This window comes from Orbicella franksi, chromosome 5 (assembly GCF_964199315.1).
Source record: "Orbicella franksi chromosome 5, jaOrbFran1.1, whole genome shotgun sequence".
Lineage (NCBI taxonomy): Eukaryota > Metazoa > Cnidaria > Anthozoa > Scleractinia > Merulinidae > Orbicella > Orbicella franksi.
In genome coordinates, this window is record NC_138149.1 from 4,279,121 (window position 1) to 4,296,847 (window position 17,727).

The window sequence follows — 17,727 nt, forward strand, 5'->3', positions numbered from 1 at the left end:
AGATTTCCAAAGATTTGCTACTGTACCACTATTGAAAAAGACTCCGGGCCTTCATAGCGGTCCATGTTGTAAAATTTAGAACACCTGAAAAATGAATGTGTCTTAAATGACAAGACATGGAAGCTAGTTCCAAATACATGTCAAAAAATCAGTTCCTTAGACGTAAAGTAAGTGCATTTTTGTAAATAACTATTTCACTTCCAGTAGAGTTACGGTGGTACTTAGAGAGAGACCGAAACTGCGGCAGAACTGCGTCTTATTATTCACGAATATCTAGTTTTTAATCACTTTGAAACTGACGTGAGAGTGATAATTTGTATAATCTCGAATTCAGTTTCGTTAGTTATTAGTAGTAGATGTAATTTAGCCCACGTTTTTAGAGTATTTTATATTTTCAACTTTGTAATAGTACTTTAAATTTTTCAAACTTTTATCAAGGTTTATGTTATAGCAGTTCAATTTTTTAAGAACTATAAAAAAAAAACCTTGATGAAAACAGCTTTCGTACTTGTTCTTTGTTTTCATATTAGTTCTGAAGAAACTCAGGCCCCGTGCACACTAGGTCGGAGAAATTTCAAAACGGCGTTTTCACTCTGAAAACGCATGAAACGTTTTTCGTCCACGCTACGCCAGAAAAATTTAAAAACGCAACAATTACCGGTACGTTTTGCATTTGCGTTTGAGGAAAGCTCGGTCAGGCAAATCACATGATCATCGTGACGTCATCGTTTTAAAAAAGCTATGTGTGCAAAGTGTTTTCTGTCCTCACTGAAACGCAAAGCAGGCGCCAGTTTCAAAATCCTCCGGCTACGTTTTCGAAAAGCTCCGTTTTAGTGATGGGTTAGTGTGGACGGTGGGCCTAACCGTAGAAATAAAGCTGCGTTTTCAAATTTCTGGATCCGGCGTGGTGTGAACGGGGCCTCAGCTGAATCGACGACGCGAGTTCTTAACCTAGATTTCCCTTCAGGTCGAGCTGCGAAAGCCGAGCTCGCAACGAGAAAAAGTTCTGAGACGTCCAGGAAACTAGATGTTGCCATGATAAAACGCATGATGTCACGCTTTTCTGAGTTTATTTTTTAATTCAAACAAGAAAATAAGCCTCGCCGTTCGATTTATCATGCCGAATTTAGTAAATAAACGAAGTTGTATAAGAATCTGTTGCAAACTCAAGAAAAAATGCGAATGTTTACAAAGAAATGTATGCCAGGGTGCTAGCGTTGCCCTCTGGCATATACTTCTCAGCTTGTAAAGAGGCAAGTATGGGATCCCATATTTTCATGAATTTGCGGCAGAATTTTATAAAATTTCGGATATTTACTGATCTGGGAATGATAAATTGATCTGTGAAGGTGGTTTTTTTCTTTATATCAAAAACACGAAAAATCGCTGTTATTGCGTGACATAGTCAGAAAGGTTATTTGGAGCAGCGGAGAATCCCTGGTTGCAAGTGCAGTCCGCATTTTCTATGCACGTGATCACTGATATCTCAATCCCCTTCGCGCCCTTGAGCTCATAAGGCCATATACACTCGATCACTCGCGTATGAAAAAACCCCGCAAATATCCTAATGTCCCAAAGATTAATTTCATGGGCTCCCTCTTTTTCTTAATTTTCTGCACAACATGAAAGTAATGACAGCGATACAAGCAGTGATGTCACGAAGCTGTCTGGTTGCGCCATCATCCAGCGTCCTTTGCAGACTTTCTTATGGCTTGACCAGGGCCACTAGTTTGACTTGACTTGGCCAGGGCCTCTAGTTTATCTGTGCTAACTGTAATGTGTTTTTACCCTCGTTAAATAAAGTTATTCTTCTTCTGTTTCTTGACACGAACTCCTCTCCGACATTTTGCGGAGGGAGGATTGCGTGACGAGCCTAACCGGCGTCTCCGCCGGGAGGCTAGTCAAGCCGTCAGATGGCCACTAATTTTGGATTCATGTCAGCCAGCCGACTCCAAACGACTTAAAACCTAAATCTTATTAATTTAAGGTACATCCAGGGTAAAATATCTACCCTTCAGTCTATAAATCGTGAAATTCCTGCCTTTACATATCTTCCAGCCCGAGGCAAGAAGTGGAGGTTTCCCGTCTAGTTCATAGTCTGAGCTATGGTTCTTGATATTGATTCCGAGTTATACCAGATACTGCTGCAAGGGAAGGATGAATGCCGATGACTGGAAAATAGTTTTTCATTTCAATATTACATTGTGCACAATTATTTTGCATTCAGCCTGCAACCTTTGCTCGCATTGCGGGCCTCTTGGTTGAGTTTTGAGAGACGACTGGGAATGAGTCAACTTGATACTGTCCCATGATGCTCTATTATTCGCCGCTTGTTCCTCTGTCAGCGGTCTCTCGTCTAAATGTAAATACGTTTCTTCGAGGAAAATAACAATATGACGAATGGAACAAATTTAGCCGAAATTTCGGTCGAATTCAGCCAGAAATCAACCGTTGAGGATTTTGAAAGCTGCTGCAAAGATCCAGCTTTTACTCGAAAGATGGACAACGATGTTCTTACCACGCTAAAGATCTTGATCATCGGAGAAAGTGGCGTAGGAAAATCAAGGTAAGCTTACGTATATACAGTGGATGCGAAGTCGCTTGTAATTATTATGCCACTAACCTTTTTAAGGTTACCAAGTACTTCTTATGTAGTTGAATGTGAATGTAATGTATGTATGAAAATAAATAGATATCGTTTTGTATTGATGCGGTATGGATTTATAGATGCAGCTTTAAAAAATTTTAATTTATGTGAAGAATTTTTTGCGATATTTTGGATGTGCTTTCAAATTTTTACTTACACATCTCCATCTACACTGTACAGCTACATCTACATTTAATTTTTTTGAGTCAGCAGAAACTATATAGAGTTATCACGATGACTTAAACATAAGAATTAAATTATTACATTAACTAATTAAACTGTTGAATGTAATAGAAAAATACACATGTATTTAATACAAACATTGCAATTAAATTAGTCAACTAATTTTTATAACGGTTTCCATGCAAACACAACTTGCTACTAAGATTTACTGATGACACATTTGACCCTAACATTGGAGCAACCATAGGCGAGTGTACATTCTGGTACATAAAGGATGTTACATACCTGTTATACTGAGCAGCAATGGGCAATTCCAGAAAATATCCATACCTATACCACGGACGGCTTTTAGGATTTCCAAAGGGGAGGGGGGGTTCTTTGAACTGGAATTCCGAAGGAATAGGGGGCTATTTACGATTGGAAATCTGAAGGCATGGGGGGATTTCACAGGTGGGATTTCTGGAGTAGAAAGAGTAGAGTGAGTTCCTTGAAAACGCTGTTGTTGTGGACTTTTGTAGTTTGTAAAGAAACCATGAACGTATGACCGCGGAAGCAGAAGACAAGCATTGATTGATCAGACACGTGTTTACGCTCATAACTTATAGAAGTGAACAGTAAAACGTGGGTTTGGCATTTACCTTGATGAATTTCTTGTCGCATGAATAAAATCTGAAAATGTGTGACCTTTCACGCGAAAACGTGTATTAATGACTTTCCGTTACACGGGTGAAACAAACAGCTATTAGGCGGGTTACAAACGGGTCACCAAGCCGTTTGAAACGGGTTTCAATGAGCGTTCGAACGGGTGATTAAGTATTCCGAACGGGTAGCCTAACCGTTCGAACAGCTCAGGAAAAATTGCAAACGGATAGCCTAACCATTCGAACGGCACAGGAAAAATTATGAATGGGTTGCCTAACCGTTCGAACGACTCAGGAAAAATTGCGAACAGGTAGCCTAACCGTTCGAATGGCTCGTAAAACATTCCGAACGGGTAACGGAACCGTTCGAACGGCTCATAAAAAAATTTCGAACAGGTGATCTAAACGTTCGAACGGCTCATGAAATCTTCGAACGAGAAGTCACGAACGGCTTATAAACTTGATGATTATAATTTGTTTTGTTTATTTCGAATGGTGCTGTGCCGCTACACATTTCACTTAAAAATAATTTCGAACGGATGGCTTTTAATCGTTGAAACTGCTCCTGTTACTACTTTATTTCACCACTGAAAGCCAAAGAAAGTAAACTTGAAAGGCAGAGACCATTCGTAACAGTTTGCTGAAGCAGATCGCAAAAGCTGAATTCTTTTATACACGGTCATTTATGGGAGTCTTTGTCAATCCTTTGTCTTTCAGTACAGCCCAAACATAATGCACACGCAAGAACTTCTTTTTGCGTCCGCAAGCGGACAACTTCTTGCGGCTTCTCCATAAAAAGTCTAAACCTTGTTGAAGTCATTCTTGGTGAGAGTTTTCGTTCACGAATAAATCATTCGGTAGATTTTATCACTGACGGTGGAAGATTTTGGTCACGTCCAAGTCACGTGTGAATCGAGAATGTCTCAAAATAACTTTACAGCTTGAGACAGAGATAAGGCCTTTGGCAACAACAGTTTAGCAACAGTACATTTTGTCTTCGCTCACAGATCACGCAAGAAGAAGAAAACGAAAACAACACTTCTGAATCGGGATTCAGAAGCAAAAACCGTTGGATTCCAGGCTAACTACACCGTAGTTCGATTTTTCTACGTGGACTGTTTCTTTATGAGCTTTATTATTTGGAGATGTTTTGTGATTGTCACGTAATCTGCTAGCAGACTGTTCAAGTGATCGAAGGGATTTTTTCCGTGTACGTGATATGAACACGCGAGTATGCGAACAGGTAGAGACAACCGCACGTATGCCTTCAGTTGATATTTTTTTCCTGAACGGATGATCAAAGCCGTTCAAAGGTTTACTCAAGTCGTTTGAACAGATGGATGTTCCAGCGAACGGGTGAGCAAGTCGTTCGAATGGTTGGTTGTTTTCAACAAATGGGTGAGCAAGTTGTTGAACGGTTGGACACTTTTATCGAACAGGTGAGCAAGTCGTTCGAACGGATGGATGTTTTTACCAAACGGGTGAGCAAGTCGTTCGGACGGTTGGATGTTTTTAACAAACGGGTGAGCAAGTCGTTCGAACGGCTGGACGTTTCTACCGAACGGGTGATCAAGCCGTTCAAACGGATGCAAATTTTTTTTGAACGGATGACCCAGGTCGTTCGAACGAATGCAAATTTCTTTCAAACGGCTTTCAAACGCTTCTAAACAGAATTCTGTTCGAAAACGGAAAGCTGTTAATGCACGTTTTCGCGTCAAAGGTCACATGTATCTTACTTACTGCTTGCAAGTTTCTTGTTACTCCTGTCTCCCGTCCGATGAATGGCAAAAAAATTTGCACCAGTCCCTTGCTTCCAAGGAATGCCTGCCAGATTATTAAGCATATTAGACGGTATTTTTGACCATCAAATTTGAGTTATTTTGCCTTGTAAACATCAAAACAACACAAGAAAACAAAGAGGAGGAAAATTACTATGAGTGGTGTTTATATTTGTAGCCAAATTCAGACTTAAAAAGGAGTTTGCACAGCCCAGTCACACGCGGTAGGTGTTTTTTGTTGCTGATGAGTAAAGCTTGTCGCCTGGCGCCGTCAGATCACAACATTGAGGAGGCATAAATTCATATTCTTTGTTCATATAGGCGTTGCCAAGTCAAAAATGTACTTCCAAAAAAAGCGGAAATTCCGAAGGGTAGGGGGTTCACGATTATGGAATTCTGAGGGCTTGGGGAGGTAACGCATTCTAGAATTTCCGAAGGCAAGGGGGGGTTAAAAAAATGAAGCCGTCCGTGGTTGGGTATGGATATTTTCTGGAATTGCCCAATGTTGAGGGTATACACATCCTAGTATGGTCAATCAAACATGGAGAAATCAAACGCAATCAAACTCAACCAGTAGATTGAGTTTGATTGAGTTTGGCAATCCAACAAAATCATACATCAAACTTTGAGTGAGTTCGATTTCCAAACCAATACCTCTCAATTGAACAGAACTGAATGCAATCCATTAGATTGTGTTTTATTGAGTTTGGCAACCCAACTCAATTGAACACAGTCTAATGGATTGTGTTCAGTTGTGTTCAGTGAATAAATTCGTTGAACAAAGATCAAGCCATGTGGTCTCAAAAGCACAAAAAACACGTGTTCTACCATAGTAACTCGAGCCTCAAAAACTTTGTAATTGATTTTCAGCAACAGTTTTGCGAAAATCAAGAGCTCGGAAATGAAACGTTTGATTGAGTTTGATTGACTAATCATTTTTGTGCGAGATTGATTTCGTTCAATTGCCGAAATCTATCAAACTCAATCCATAGATTGACTTCAAGTGAGTTTGACAATTTGATTGGATGTGATTGACTATGCTGGTATACACCCCTACATGTATGCCAACCATCCCAGTTTTTCCTGAAATCTCCCAGATACACTGTACGGTTCATACAGACCAAACCTCTCCGTCTACCACACAGATCACCAAATCTGCCAGATATCAAAGAAAGCACTAAAAGTATGTTACTGGCACACTTATTTTGGTTGATTTTTTCCCTTTTGGGGGGAGATTTTTATTGATGTTTGACATATTTTCGTGGTTAAATCTGTCGAGTTATTTGGGCTTACGATAGTCTTCAGTGAACAACACGTGTTTACTTCAAGACGCCGTCTTTAATAACCAACATGCATCTCGCATGTACGGTGGCCCACAACTGTCACATCAAAAACAAATTGCTCACATCAAAAACAAATTGTTCACATCAAAAACAAATTGCTCACATCAAAAACAAATTGCTTACATCAAAAACAAATTGCTCACATCAAATTCAAATTGCTCACATCAAAAGCAAATTCCTCACATCAAATTCAAATTGCTCACATCAAAAGCAAATTGCTCACATCAAAAACAAATTGCTAATTGCTCACATCAAATTCCAACCGAACACTAAATTCCACTACAGATAGATCAGCAGTTGAGCATGCTTGATTGTGTGCAAGTGCAATTCAATATGGCGGGTAACAAAAGTGAACAAGAACTTCACGCTAGCGGGCTCTTTATACCTGTGGAATTTGTAAAGAAACTGTTAGTTGATTACAATTACTGCTCCTTTTGCAGCAAAGGAGGAACTTGTGCTAAGATGTTATTTCAGTCAAGGATACGAATACGATGTTATCATTGTGTTCCTGTCAAAGTTTCATGGTGAGTGATACAAATCACTCGGTGTGCAACGCAGGGGTGCCGATTTTTATGAAACAGAAGTTAGAACGAGAATACAGCTGGAGTTTGATGGCCCTGGTTGTTTATCTAGTTATATAGGCGTTTGGCCATTTCATTTGTATTAAACTACCTTTATATCAAACAGAATAAACCGCTAGATACCAGATACTGAAAGTGAATAAGGACAAGTATATTCAAACTGAAAGACAATTTAATGATGAACAACTAAGAGAGTATGAAAAAACCTGGTACATTTGCTTCAGATGAACAGATAAAGAGTCTGTTGACAATTCACAAGGCTAAAAATATATCAGTGACAAAGTATCAAATGGCCTGGTTGTCATACTCTGATGGGAAAAGGGGGATCCTCCTTGATAACATTATAGCAATATTTATATTACAAAAGAAAGAAAACAAAAACCCTTTCAATTAAATTTTGCCTGGTAAATAGCTGTCAAATAGCTACAAAACTCAAAACAACGGGACTCGAACGAAAAAATGGCGGTCAAGTGAAAAATCGAGTGAAAACTGGGGATAGTCTTTTTAACGTAGCCGCTGACCAGTGAGTAATGATTTTGTTTTTGTTTTTGATTTTGATGTGAGCGATTAGCAATTTGTTTTTGATGTGAGGAATTTGAATTTGATGTGAGCAATTTGCTTTTGATGTGAGGAATTTGCTTTTGATGTGAGCAATTTGAATTTGATGTGAGCAATTTGTTTTTGATGTGAGCAATTTGTTTTTGATGTGAGCAATTTGTTTTTGATGTGAGCAATTTGTTTTTGATGTGAGCAACCTGTTTTTGATGTGAGCAATTTGTTTTTGATGTGAGTAATTTGTTTTTGATGTGACAGTTGTGGGCCACCGTACGCACGTAACTAACTTGAACAATACTTCATGTAAGCTAACACAACAAACATTTATTAATAATTCTTGAAATGATGAAGACCTGCGATAGAGTTTGATGTTTTCACTTCTTTTATTACAATGTGAGTTCTCACTGAATGGTTTGTCAAGTTTCTGAAGCTTCAAGCGCCCTATTCTCTCAGGTTCCACTCCAGGAGGGGAAGTGTGTGCATCATAGTTATGCTACCCTCCTCTGCCCCTCAGTCTTTTTGTCCAGTTTGCTCAACACTTGAAAATTGAAAAACATTTGTTGTGATTTCTTGATGTATGTGGTTGTTTTTATAGACCTTGGGAGGTGCATTAGAAGAGTTTATTTTCTCACCAAGACGGGACAATCAAGTCAGCTGTTTCTGTGCACTTCAGGTACAACCTACATGGATATTGCACTTGAAATCTATGCTGCACCAAGCAAAATATTAATATTTTATGGCTTTATGTCACATTGTTCTGCACTAGATTGTGACAGTGTATCTTATCTAAAGCACGAATTGGCTGCGAGTGTTACTTGCTGCTGTAGGACGACAAGCTGCATGGCGACTCCATCACAGTTTACTCCAGTAACAGTTTGTACAAATGTAAGACCCCAAGAATCCACATGTTAATGAAAACTTGCCTTGAGCCAAATCAATCCTTCGAGCTAAGGCAGGTTCATATTGTACATTTTTTGGGTGTTAATTTTCAAAGTCACTTTTCTATAGAGGCAGCTGGCTGCTTGTGAACAGTATGTTTCCATCCCTTAAGGTCACCAGCCCTCATCTTGATCAGATATAACTTCATTCCAGTTGGCTAATGATCCATGATTTATCTGTATTTAGAAAACATCCCCATGATGATATGTGTGCTGATTGGTTTAAAATGGTGTTTCTATAACTTGATAGAAACACAGAACTGGCACAAGCTGGTGACATAATGATGGCACAAGCAAAGAGAATTTACATTTTGATGATCAAAGTAAACAAGCTGTTTTCTTTTTTTCACATGGTGTTTTCTAAAAGAAATAGAAACATGTTTTCTGTGTTTCTACTGAGTTTTAGTAGAATTATAGTAGTATACCAATGCAAATGCTGCAATCTGATTGGCTGAGCTACTTGTATACTATCAGCCATTAGAGTGCAGTGGCTGGAGGTCATCTACGAAATGGTGATGTTTTTTTCTGTTTAACAAAGTTTTGGAGGAACATTTTGATGCAAATGGACAATTAAATTCCTGAGAAGACTAAAAGAAAAACATAAATGGCTTTTTGGCTTTAAAAATTGTGAAATTATTGAAAAAAAAAGTAATGCGCACGCACAACTTCAATTTCAAATGACGATTCAATCTGTGCAATCCTTCTAAGGTACAAACTTTAATAATACATCGATAAGTAATTGGAAACCATTATTTGAAGTAAATTTCAGTTAGAATTCTAGTAATTAAAAATAATTAGATTATTCACTCTCGATTTCTGTGAGGTGATAGTTGATTTGGTCTTTGGCCTCATCAACTATCACCACTCGTGGAAGTTTGGGAGAACTCTAGAATAGTGTGGAAACACTTGCCTGTCAGCTCATGTTCCTACAGCTGCATTTCCTGTTCTCCCAAACTTCGACTCATGTTTCTATTTATCAATTAGATTATGAGCTCACAAAGAAGAAGCTGCCAGTTTTCTAACAAGCGCTCTCTGCTACAATGTTCACTATAGTGAGTAGCGTAGCCAATCAGAGAACACCTTTCATGATAGAACGCTAGTAGATTTATACTAAATCTTGATAGGAACACGGAGAACATGTTTTCTATTTCTTAAAAAGGATATCCCAAATGAAATACTTGCTATGAATATGCAATCCAAATCTCTAAGTCTTATATGCTATGACTAACAAGCTTAACTTTAGCTAAGCATTGAACATGTCGTATTATGCCAGTGGAAGTTCTTCCAGTCTAAATGTAGAGTAAATATTTAAAAGTAATAATTATGCAATTCAGGGCAATTTTGTGATTTATTGATGATTGGTATTGTAGAATTGTTTTAAATTACAGGGCCTTGTTCAGTCCCTAGAAGGCTCATCTCTGGCAACAGATCCTAACATTCGTGTTATAGCTTTGTATGACAATGAGGAGGTAAGCTGATAGAGTGCTTTTCGATTGAGTAAAGCCAAAACCAAAGTAATTACTCTCACTAATCAATCACAAAGAACACAGACAATCCACTGAACCAATCAAAACTCGAGGTAATTAGTATTACATGTAGCAGACCCAAGGCACAGAAAACATGTGCAAGTGAGTCACGATTGGCTTTGGTTTTACTTCTGTTTGGTTTTAATAGTGGCATAAGTTATTTAAGCCAGTCGTGTAGCGTAGTGAGCCAGTGATGCAAAACCATTTACTTTTTGACACTCAAATGGAAAGTGCTCAATGCAAGTATACAATAAATTATTGTTAGGCAGTGTTATAGTATGGGTTTTTGTCGGCAACAAGTAAGTTTTTTGAGAAATATAAGTGGAAAATATTTGACCCTCCAACTTGCCATTAAATTATTAATTTAAATGAATAAAGGGGCCAGACGATTTCTATTTCTCTCAATGAGATGCACATACCGGGAATCATGGTGCATGTAGTAGTATTCATCATCTTCAACTTGATATTTGCTTTGACGAATACAGCTACCATGATGCCCTGCAGATGAGTCTCGTAGAGGGAATTGGCCATTACAGCTGATCATGTTGAGCAGCACATGCAGCTTGGTTTTCTGTAGCAATAGGTTGGCCATCAAGAGGAAAGAACCCATTTTGCAGTTCCATGCGAAGTGATCACGCCTTTGAGCAAAAGCAGGGCTAGAGTTGACTTTGTTATGATACAAATTAACGTTGATACTTTTTGAATGAAAATTATCCTATCACCATACTAAATAGTGCCTGATGGTCAACCCTAACCTCACTTTCATACAGAGGCCAGGGTACATTTCACTAAACTGTAAAATGGTCTAGACGTTTCTGGTATGGTTAGAATAGGAGCAACTACGTTAGATTTTTATAAGAACAGCTCATGTGGCTCGTAAATAGATTTTGAAATATTCCTAATACCTAAACTAATGTGCCGAAACTTTGCAGTTCTGGTTCTTCAATCCTTATATGCAGTGCACTATTTACTGTTTCGTTGGTCAATCATGTACAATGTCTTCGCTATAGGTTGGTTCACAGAGTGCTCAAGGTGCAGGCTCCATGCTAACAGAGCATATTTTGCGCCGTCTGTCAGTAGGTATGTGTTTGAAACATTCATTTATTATTTCATCATAATTCATTTCTCCAATCATATATGTGTACCATTTTTGACGGGGAAATTAATATTGGGATCACACAAAGGAAGTATAAGCTTTGGATGTTGAATAACTCATGATTGTTTGTGTTCCCAATAAGGCAGGTGGAAACTCAACCAGTCTTGAGGAAGCAACTCCCAAGTCATTTCTTCTCAGTGCCGACCAGGCCCATGCAGTTCATCCAAACTATTCGTATGTACACTGTATAATCCAGTAGCTTGCTCCTAGTAAATTGATGTGTCATAATTAATATTTACTTCTTATTTAATGTTCATGGAGCAGACAATCCTCTTGGTGTACTGCATTCAGTCGAAGCTCTCGTAAGCGGACACCCCTCGTGGTCGCTTATGAGAATAGTTCTCGTGAGCGGCCACTAGAGGTGTAGGGGATAGATGGCCGCTTACGGGAGCTTGCCCAGCTAACAATAAATACAGTACCGTTTTGGAAATACAAAAAAATATGGATGACGACAAAACAAACACTGAAATGTAGTATTGTAATTACTGTAAAATCATAGTGACGAACGGCGATATGAAGTTGATTGATAAAAACAAGATGCAGAGGTTGTTAATAGGATTTTCTTTGGGGTCTCCACTTACGGGAGCTTGAAAACAGAGAAAAAGTTTAAGTTGTAATCTCTGAAAGTGTCCGCGGCCGCTTACGGGAATGTCCGCTTACGAGAATGTAAAAATACAGAGTTTGTATGGGAGTTAAAACGGGTTTTCAAACAAGGCGGCCGTAAGTAGAGCTGTCCGCTAAAAGAGCTTTGACTGTATCTGCGATTTGATTGGTTGTCTCATCAATTAGTTATGAGGCGCGGTGGCCTCATGGTTAGTGCGCTTGTCTCCGGATCAAGCCATCCGGGTTCGAGCTCTGGCCGGAGACATTGCGTTGTGTTCTTGGGCAAGACACTTTACTCTCACGTTTTCTCTCTTCACCCAGGTGTATGTATGGGTCCCGGTGAATTTAGTGCTGGGGGTAATCCTGCGATGGGCTAGCATCCCATCCAGGGGGGAGTAGAAATACTCCTAGTCGCTTCATGCTACAGAAACCGCGATAAGCTCCGGCCTGATGAGCCACTTGGCTCGTATGCATAAACCACGCTATTTGTACATGTATTGCCATGGGAACAAGATTCCATCAACTCAACCTGTAAGCAACAGGTTGAGTGGAAATTGCCAAACTGGGAATTGTGCTAAAATTTGATCCACAAGTTGCAGCTTACTTTTCAAATTTCACGAATAGTCGTAGTCTGTTGATAAAAAGTTGACTGCAGAAACTATTCCTTTCTCCCTCTCTCCCTCTGACAATGAAGTGGTATTAGGGTATTTCATTTGCCACGATAAATATGAAAACCGGAACTTGTTAAACTACAACAGAACTTGGTAACTTGCTAGAGCTAAAGCAAATTTGAACGAAAAGTTGCCAGTTCCTTGATACAACTGTCAATCTATCAAAACATATTGTGGTGTTCTTCAAATGATCCTTCGTTTTGACTCTTAAATGTTTTTTTTTTTTCGTTCCCGTATTATGTTTATTTTCAATCTTGGAAAACGTTCAGTATTAGCTCGTAGATTGTTCTTGGAAGCGTGGCATTCCATTCGCGAACCGAACTCAATTAATGACCACGCGCATATTCCAGACATTTACAAAATGCTAAATTAATCCCTAGCGAGTTCCTCGCATTCTTATAAACATCTCATTTACATTTAGACGCCGTTAACATTCATTTCATCACTGAAGAAGGTTATAGTATTTTAGTCGAAACGTCTATTTTTAAGATTTTTAAGTCAGTGACAACAATTTTGAAGATTTTATAGCTCGCTGGTCGTTATTCAATAGTAAAGGTACACTGCCAGTCTTGAATTTGATCACCAATAATTGCACAGTTTGGTTCCATCATTTGTGAAGACCTCTCTAAAATTAATGAAAAGTAAATTAATGAACAAATAAGGCTATGCGAAGACTTATCCAGTATGTCATGTTTTGGCAAGACATATTCTAATGTGTTTATGTATCATGATTTCTTTTTCAGAGATAAACATGAAGAAAATCATAAACCTGCTCTCCACAAGGTGAGAAATACAAATATTTGAATGACTGAACTTTTCTTCAGGTTCAACTGGACAGTTGTAAGATGGAGTTTCAACTTTAATGATATATGATTAGGATACACTCCAGGAATTATTACAGTAACTTTACAAAAACTTGTACAGCTCAAGGCTCTGATAATCAATTGTCCTTCACCTTTCTACATTGCCAGCGGGTGGGTGCCTAGAGAACCTGAATAACAAATAGCAGATAGTTAGTTAATATGGGATATTAACGAATCAGATTGAATGAGACTATGGTTAGCCTGCGTAGCACGCACTTGCATTGAGTCATTAATTATCAATTATTACTATTGAGAGCTATAAGCACTCTCGATTCAGTGCTTCTTCGGCTTGCTAATGGAGTGCTGTTTAACAATTATTCCACGAGTACCCCTTGGATGTGAGATGGTAGATAGCCAACGAGGCGCGTATAGCACTGAGATGGCTATAATCAGTCATCTCATATCCAACAAGCGCGAATGGAATAATCGTTTTATTTAAAACGCCCCCAAAATATAGAAAACTAGACTAAAATAAGAAACGGGATGTAAGACTGCCAGAGAGTTTTAATAAACTACTTATTGTTTGCTCTTTGCCAGTTCTAGACAGCTGTGGTGTGTAGGTGTTTAGCAGGGAATGAAAAACTTCTGTTTTTGTCGATGGCCTGGCACAGTGAATGCTAGCAAACTTATTGACTTGTTTAGTGTAACTGATTTATTTTCAATTCCAACAAGGGTCCAGTGATAAAGATTAACAGCAATCAGCGATATGCAACGACAGCTGTGTCGTCAAGTGTTGTAAGGCTGATCGCAGAGAAGAGCAGAGTGCCAATACAGGTAGAGAACTTACTTGTTTTGAAGGCAATGAATTTGGAAGAGACCACCAACTTAACGTGAGGATACATGTGAAGACGCATGCAGCTTAAGAGAGATTAGTGTTTGGCACGCGTGCGAAATGTAAGACAAACACGCGAGTCGATTAGGAAAAACTCGAGTTTCTGGCCACTTTGTTTGTGCTCAGCAGCAAACATTATTGATTGATTAATTGTTTGAACTCAAGACGGATAGAGGCACGATTGATCATTTGTTAGATTGGTTGACTGATTGATAGATTGTTTGATTGGTTGATTGATTGATCGATTTATAGATTGATTGATTGATTGATTGACTGATTGATTGATTGATTGATTGATTTATAGATTGATAGATTGGTTGATTGGTTGGTTGGTTAGTTGGTTGATTAATTGATTGATTCTTAAGTGTTTTTTTTCCCTTGCGTCCTTGTATCACAGGAAGTTTGTGTACGAAATGATTCTCCTTGTGGATCCACTATTGGACCAATACTCTCCGCCAAGCTTGGTCTTTTGACTTTAGGTTTGTGATTTAGATACTTACGCGTTCTGCGCTGAAAATAAAGAGAATGATCGCCAAGCAAGGAGAGTTTCCTTCAGAGAGTAGTAAGTTACTCCCCTGAGGAACTACTTTTTTGTTTTTGTTTTTTCAGGCTTTTCCTACTTGCCTCTTAGTACTTACGTGAACTTAAGCTCGTTTCACCTGGAATACAACTCACGATCAAGTCGTGATTTCTCTATAATGCCATTTCTAGAACTGATAGAAACTAGCTAAGATAATTAATATGTTCATATTCTTCTTTGTTTAATCTGCTTCTAGATATCGGAGGCCCGCAGCTCGCTATGCATTCCATCCGTGAGATGTGCTGTTCATCCATTATTCACCAAGAGACTTAACTTTTCAAGGTGACCACTTCGAATTCTGTCAAGAACTGTTCTTTTCTGCTGTTCTGAGTTGTCACGCAACGTAATGCTGTGTTGGGGAGAAGTTTTGCGTGACAAGCCAATGAACTGGATTCTTTTTAAACTTTTTTGAGGGAATTAACAAATTACATTTTTTTAATTGTTCTATTTTCTCCACAGAATTACTTCGAGACACTTCAATCAGTGCTAGAGTCCGTTGCAGGAGCTGACTAAAATCAAACGAGTGCCACTGCTTGAGTTTAGTCACGGTTACTTTGAAGACGTTAAAACGGTGTTGCAACTCTCCCAGCAATCTTGATCTCTCTTTCTCTTTCTTTCTATGTTTGTGTTTTTGTTCATCGATAGAAAGTTTAACAGTAAGAAGAGACAGGGTTTTTTTGTGTCAAATTACCTCTCTCACGGTCTAGTAATTTATCCTTGAACAAACGAGAAAGACCATGTTTGACCACATTTCCAAACACCGAGGAAAGAGTTGAAAATAAGACGCGCAGCGGGGTATTTTTGACGAACTTGGAGGTGTTCGGAAATGTGGTCAAACATGTCTTGAGAGTTTGATATATCTTCTCAATCGAAACTAAAACTAGGGAGTAAACGGAGAAATAAAATCGTAAAATCTACGCCAATTAAGATCAGATATCCAAACACCGTCACGGTCATGATTTCTTTTGGCTAAACTTGATGAATTATTAATGAGTTTGAGAACATAGTTTACTTAGACGTCACGCATTAAGTGTAGCCACTATGTTAAAACAGAACAGCATTGCGTGACAACCCAGCTAGGACAACTAGCAGCAAGCTGAGCCGAGAGGTGTTTTCTTATCTTGTTGTACTCAGGGCACGAAGCCAAAACACGGAATAAAACAACTTGTGAAATAATAGAATGTGATGATAATAAATATAAAGCTAGTTGTGCTGAATACATTCTGTGTTGCTGTTTACGGTCAAAGTTCTACCCGAGGTTCGAGGTTGCTCCCTCTTAGCACTCCCTCCTCTCCCCGAGTAAAAGCGAGCGGGGTTCTTCTTCTTCCAACCCCGTTCGCAGGCTCTCTCTCCTCTGCCTCCCTATGTTGGAACCGAGGGATGCTGAGTAGAGAGAGCCTGGGAACGAGGTTGTTCTTCTCCATGTTGTCTGTTAAGGAGAATTCGTTGGAACTATTAGACCACAACGACAAGATAATTTCGCACTAGACACAAAAAAGACTATAGAAAACCCCCTGATAGGGTTTATAGGGCTTTATTTGCGGTATTTCACTTACTAAGGGGTTGGACTATAAAATGTTAACTCGATGAACACCTTGCATCTGTGAATCCCTTTTCTGGTCAGCATTCGGCGGAGGTGAAGGAAAAACAGGTTGCTAATAATCTTGATGTTTGCCTTGTCACAGTTCCAGACAGTAATTCTATCTTTAGGGGACTTTAGCACGCCCGTTTTTGAGACGCGGACGGTAGCCGGAAGTGAGCTACTTTCACTTTTAACTTGTCCTCACACAGCCATATTCACATTGCTAAGTATCTTTTCTTCATTAGAGATGAGTAGTATAAAAAATCTGGGAGACAATCCGGTCCTAGCATGCGAAATCTTCTCTTCCGGTTGCCGTCCGCGTCTCAAAAACGCGCGTGCTAAAGCTCCCTAATTGTTTATAGAACGACGGCTGGGCACGTCGCTTTCAAAAGAGCTTTTGTGTGTCCTTGGTAAATTGGGCCTGTATATTACAATCCTTTGTTGATCGGCCGCGTATGAATTCTTAGTCAGTCAAGACCAACTTGGTGTTAATAGCTGTTAATCACTTTAGATTCTTGGCTAAAAGGTCAGTTGAAAAATTCAGTAATAACAACCTGATCCTTCACGCAATCGGCAAGCATGTAAAGAATGTTTTGGCCGCAATTTTATACTCACACTTACAAAACACTGAATAACTTTGAAACGCCATCTTCACTTAACGTCATGCGTGTGATTCGCGTGACGTATGGTTTCATTTCCTTACCCACGCAAACTAAATCACGCATAAGGGACCGTTCATTTTTTATAAGGTAGGAGGGGCTGGTGGGATTGGGAGGGGGGCCATGCGAAAAAAAATGGCTTTCGAGGGGGGGGCCATCCCAAAAAAAAAAAGGGAAAAAGGGGGGGTCACGTGAAATATTTTAGTAAAACTTTAAAATGGCATAATGTTTGAATATAAAAAAAATTGCTATAAAATAAACATAGAAGGCAGGACACAAATTTATTACAAACTTTCCTTCTGCTTTAAAAAAACGTTTAGCGACAAAAAGCATTTGTAGCTACTGAAAAGAAGTATTTAACACTGTTATTTTCGAATGCAACTTTCACTGGCACTCATCTTCATCTCCGCTGTCGTCGAGTTCTTCGTCGCCGCTTGTGCTGCTATGGGAGTCTCTTTCACCAATGCCGCAAGAAGCAGCACTGCTTTCCGTCAGAGTGTACTCTTCAGGGTACATGAAGGTGTAAACATAATCTCTGACTTCCCGCTCAAGGTTGGTGGTGATTCTGCTTCTTGCAGCATTGGTGAAA

At 39.1% G+C, this 17,727-nt stretch overlaps 3 protein-coding genes across 3 annotated transcripts in view; all 3 read left to right on the forward strand.

Annotated features, from left to right (window-relative positions):
* LOC145486931 (aspartyl aminopeptidase-like) overlaps nucleotides 1-17,727 on the forward strand; it is a 104,240-nt gene that overhangs the window by 39,945 nt on the left and 46,568 nt on the right. The window lies entirely within an intron of this gene.
* LOC145486727 (uncharacterized) overlaps nucleotides 1-17,727 on the forward strand; it is a 58,498-nt gene that overhangs the window by 18,226 nt on the left and 22,545 nt on the right. The gene's annotated exons all lie outside the window — the stretch shown is intronic.
* LOC145486659 (aspartyl aminopeptidase-like) lies at nucleotides 2,886-16,106 on the forward strand. The gene is made up of 10 exons (XM_081465367.1): nucleotides 2,886-4,910; nucleotides 8,324-8,401; nucleotides 10,055-10,135; nucleotides 11,203-11,272; nucleotides 11,435-11,522; nucleotides 13,366-13,405; nucleotides 14,158-14,259; nucleotides 14,715-14,796; nucleotides 15,094-15,179; nucleotides 15,357-16,106. The coding sequence occupies exons 1-9, from the start codon at nucleotides 4,812-4,814 to the stop codon at nucleotides 15,168-15,170; spliced, it is 717 nt and encodes a 238-aa protein (XP_081321493.1). The 5' UTR covers nucleotides 2,886-4,811; the 3' UTR covers nucleotides 15,171-15,179; nucleotides 15,357-16,106.